At 42.4% G+C, this 3,765-nt stretch overlaps 1 protein-coding gene across 2 annotated transcripts in view; it reads left to right on the plus strand.

Moving 5' to 3' along the window:
* LOC117958249 (interleukin enhancer-binding factor 3 homolog) overlaps positions 1 to 3,765 on the plus strand; it is a 28,698-nt gene that overhangs the window by 18,157 nt on the left and 6,776 nt on the right. For both annotated transcript variants that reach the window (XM_034894559.1, XM_034894560.1), the window contains exons 14-16: positions 1,013 to 1,294; positions 1,845 to 1,974; positions 3,233 to 3,277. In XM_034894559.1, the coding sequence (XP_034750450.1) occupies positions 1,013 to 1,294; positions 1,845 to 1,974; positions 3,233 to 3,277 (457 nt within the window). The remainder of the gene's footprint in view (positions 1 to 1,012; positions 1,295 to 1,844; positions 1,975 to 3,232; positions 3,278 to 3,765) is intronic.

Here is a 3,765-nt window from a genome sequence, read left to right on the forward strand (position 1 = left end):
TTCCAAAGTCATGTGAAATAATCGTGTTACATAATCGTGATTTCAATATTGACCAAAATAATCGTGATTATGATTTTTTTTCCAAAATCGAGCAGCCCTACTGAACGCAGCTCACGGGATTTATTTTTAATTTCCTTTTGCAATCAAATGGTACAGTCAGCTGCTCAGAGACACAGCACAGGCATACATGTCTTAGGGGGGTCAGTCCACGGGTTCAGCATCCTCCTTAAAAGGGAACCACCTCAACCTGGCCGCTATTTCCTATGTTTTTGGGACTTACGGGAACGACGATGTTTGACGTCGGTCCAGTATTTAGCGAGATCGCTGCAGTGGGCCACGGCGAAACAATCTACAGTGGAAGTTAATTGGGTATCTATCCAGCTTGTATTTAACTCCACTAAAGTGATTGTGTGATTCGCCACTGACAGAATGGATTAATCCAAGTGTCTGACAACATTTTGGAAAGGATTTCTAAGCAGGTCGACCTTTTAAAACCTCTTTGAGACCTTTCTCGTTGACCAGAAACTGCGGTGAAGTCACTTGCGCTAAATCCACCAGAATCCATTTAACAAAACAACACTTTAAGCGTGTATAGAGCCAAGATATATTTTCACGTGTAAATCAGTTAACTGTTTTATTTTAACCAAAACTAGAGTGATGGTTGGAAAAGTGGAAAGACGACCCAAAACTGCCTCTCTTAGTTTTATTTTGTTTCTGTTGTCTTTGGATGAAAGGCGTTTTTACGATGCTAAAATGACTGTTTATTTACATGTAGTCTGGTGGGTGTAGCGAATGCAATTTTGCAGATGTTTTTACACTTTAAAGGATCATACTCTAACAGGTCGACCTCCTTAGATATCCTTCCCCTAATGTTCCCCACTTAGACTATCGACTGCTGGACCAATGCCAACGATTGTTGGTTCCCATCAATCACTCAGACGCACAAACATTGGAAAACGGGGTCCAGGTTGAAAAGGCACCAACTGTACTGACCTTGTCTCTTAACTGTCAGACTGCTCGCCAACAGGGACCAATCCTCACCAAACACGGCAAGAACCCCGTGATGGAGCTCAACGAGAAGCGCCGCGGCCTGAAGTACGAGCTCATCTCGGAGACCGGCGGCAGCCACGACAAGCGCTTCGTCATGGAGGTGGAGATCGACGGGCAGAAGTTTCAGGGGACGGGGTCCAACAAGAAGGTGGCCAAGGCGTACGCCGCGCTGGCGGCTTTGGACCGGCTCTTCCCTGAGGGATCCATGGCTGAGGCCGCGAAGAAGAAAAAGGGACCGCCCATGGTAAGCACCCGGTGTGGAGACTGAACAAAGTTATGATGTGAGATAGCTAGCATGTGGATATGTAAGCTAGCAAAGAATCAGAAATTATTGATTTTTATTGATCCCCGAAGGGAAACTCGTAGAAATATAGATAAATCTAAGGAGTGTGGATATGTACGGTATTTACATAGTTTAAAGGAATGTTATGATTCAGTATTTACTTAATTTACATAATTAAGGAATTGCAATGGTGAAAAGTAATAATACTATTATAATAATTGTAGCAGTAGAGTATTGCACACATTTCAGGCCGGTGTTATTACACAAAACGGATAATATTGTCCAGATTCAACCTCTTTAAGTGTCTGTGTGTCAGACACTAAGAGGGAGGAGTTATAATAAATAAATTAATAATAAATATTAAACAGAATGATATTTAAATAAATAAATATTAAATAAATAAATGTGCGAGTGTTTACGGTGTGCCGGTGTTTAAATGATGGTTCTCATGAAAAGGACAACTGCTGTGTAGCATTGATGAAATTAATAAAATGTTCCTTTTCCTCTGCAGCACACGCCGGGCTTCGGCATGATGGGCGCGCCGGGCGCAGAGGTCGCTATGCCCCGCGGCCGAGGGAGGGGGGGTCGAGGGCGCGGCAGGGGGAGGGGCTTCAATAACGGAGGAGGCTACGGCCAAGGAGGTAAAAACACACTTTTTACTGTGGTGTGTGTCTGTGTGTGTGTCTGTGTGAGTGTGTCTGTGAGTGAGAGGAGAGAGACTGTGTGTGAGAGAGGAGAGAGACTGTGTGTGAGAGAGGAGAGAGACTGTGTGTGAGAGAGGAGAGAGACTGTGTGTGTGAGAGGAGAGAGACTGTGTGTGTGTGTGTGTGTGTGTGTGTGAGAGGAGAGAGACTGTGTGTGTGTGTGTGTGTGTGAGGAGAGAGAGTGTGTGTGTGTGTGTGTGTGTCTGTGTGTGTGTCTGTGAGTGAGAGGAGAGAGACTGTGTGTGTGAGAGAGGAGAGAGACTGTGTTTGTGTGTGTGTCTGTGTGTGTGTGTGAGAGGAGAGAGACTGTGTGTGTGTGTGTGTGTGTGTGTGAGAGGAGAGAGACTGTGTGTGTGTGTGTGTGTGTGTGAGAGGAGAGAGACTGTGTGTGTGTGTGTCCCATTTTCAAAAAGGTTTCCTTGTCAGAAATTTGGGTTTCTTTCAAACAAATTGTCCCAAAAAATAACATGACTGGTTCTGTACATTCTTCACGAGGAATATAAATGATCAGTTGTCAACATTCAAATAATTTGGGTGTTTTTTTTTCCTTCATTTTATGGCATTTTAATTTTACAAAAATAACGTTGCAAAAAGTAACATTTAAAAAAAAATAAATAATAATAACTCAAGAAGCACAAAAAATAATCTGAAAAATTGTACAAAGAACTTTGAGGAAAGTGACTCAAGCACCGTGGAAAGCGGTAAAAGTGTCTTTTAGGTTTTAATCTTATATTTTGACCTGGAAAAACTAAAAGTTGCAGGTTGACGGGAAGAAGACAGAGACTTGGAAAGAGTGTTGTGTGAAATAAATGCTCAATAAACCTCATTTATAGGAAATTATACCCAATGTTTGAGTTAGAAAAGAAGAAATTAGGAATTATTGAGAGTAAAATTAAAGGAATGGATGTTGATGATAATCACAGACTGGAATATGTCAACTTTTACTCAATACTATTTCAAAAACACTTCCATTTGTTTTACAATGCTATAAAATTGAATAAGACGCCCCAAAATTAATGAAAGTAGAGATTTGTACTTGGCAAAGAGCGTTGGGTGAAATCAATCATGTTATTTTGGGGAATTAAAAAGAACATTGATATAGGACAACATGGGGACAACATGGGGACAACATGGGGACAACATGGGGACAACATGAGGGTTAATAATATTGAATAAATGTGCTTCATCCTGCCAGGTGGCTTCGGGACGTACGGTTACGGGAACGCTAACTCCGGATACAGTGAGTACTAATTTAATTCCTTATGATCCCGGGGGACCGGGTATTTACTCTCGGTCTGGGGGGTCGTTAGGCTTTGGGTAGAAATAGATGTCCTGGGACCGGGTGATGGTTCCGGTCAGGACTGGGACCCAAACAAGTCTTAAAGACACCGACCCGATAAGCGGCCGTCGGACAGTCTGGGGTCGTTGACTCGAGTCTGAAGATGGCGACTGAGATCAGCTAGAGCGATGTTCCGTCATTTCAGGGCTTAATTTTCGGGTGAAAATACAGATTAGCACCGTGAATTAATCGGCAGGCCGATAGGGTGTTTTTTTTTTTTTTTTTTAAATCATACATCAGAATCATTTATGACAAATGATTCTGATAAATTAATATTTAAAAAATAAAAACGGACGGTCAACCATGTTATGAGTGATGGTGTTGCATAGTCTGTCCACCAGAGGACGCTCTACAACGTCCCTGTTAGTGACGGCGTTGCATAGTCTGTC

The sequence above is a fragment of the Etheostoma cragini genome, chromosome 15 (genome assembly GCF_013103735.1).
Source record: "Etheostoma cragini isolate CJK2018 chromosome 15, CSU_Ecrag_1.0, whole genome shotgun sequence".
Taxonomy (NCBI): Eukaryota; Metazoa; Chordata; class Actinopteri; order Perciformes; family Percidae; genus Etheostoma; species Etheostoma cragini.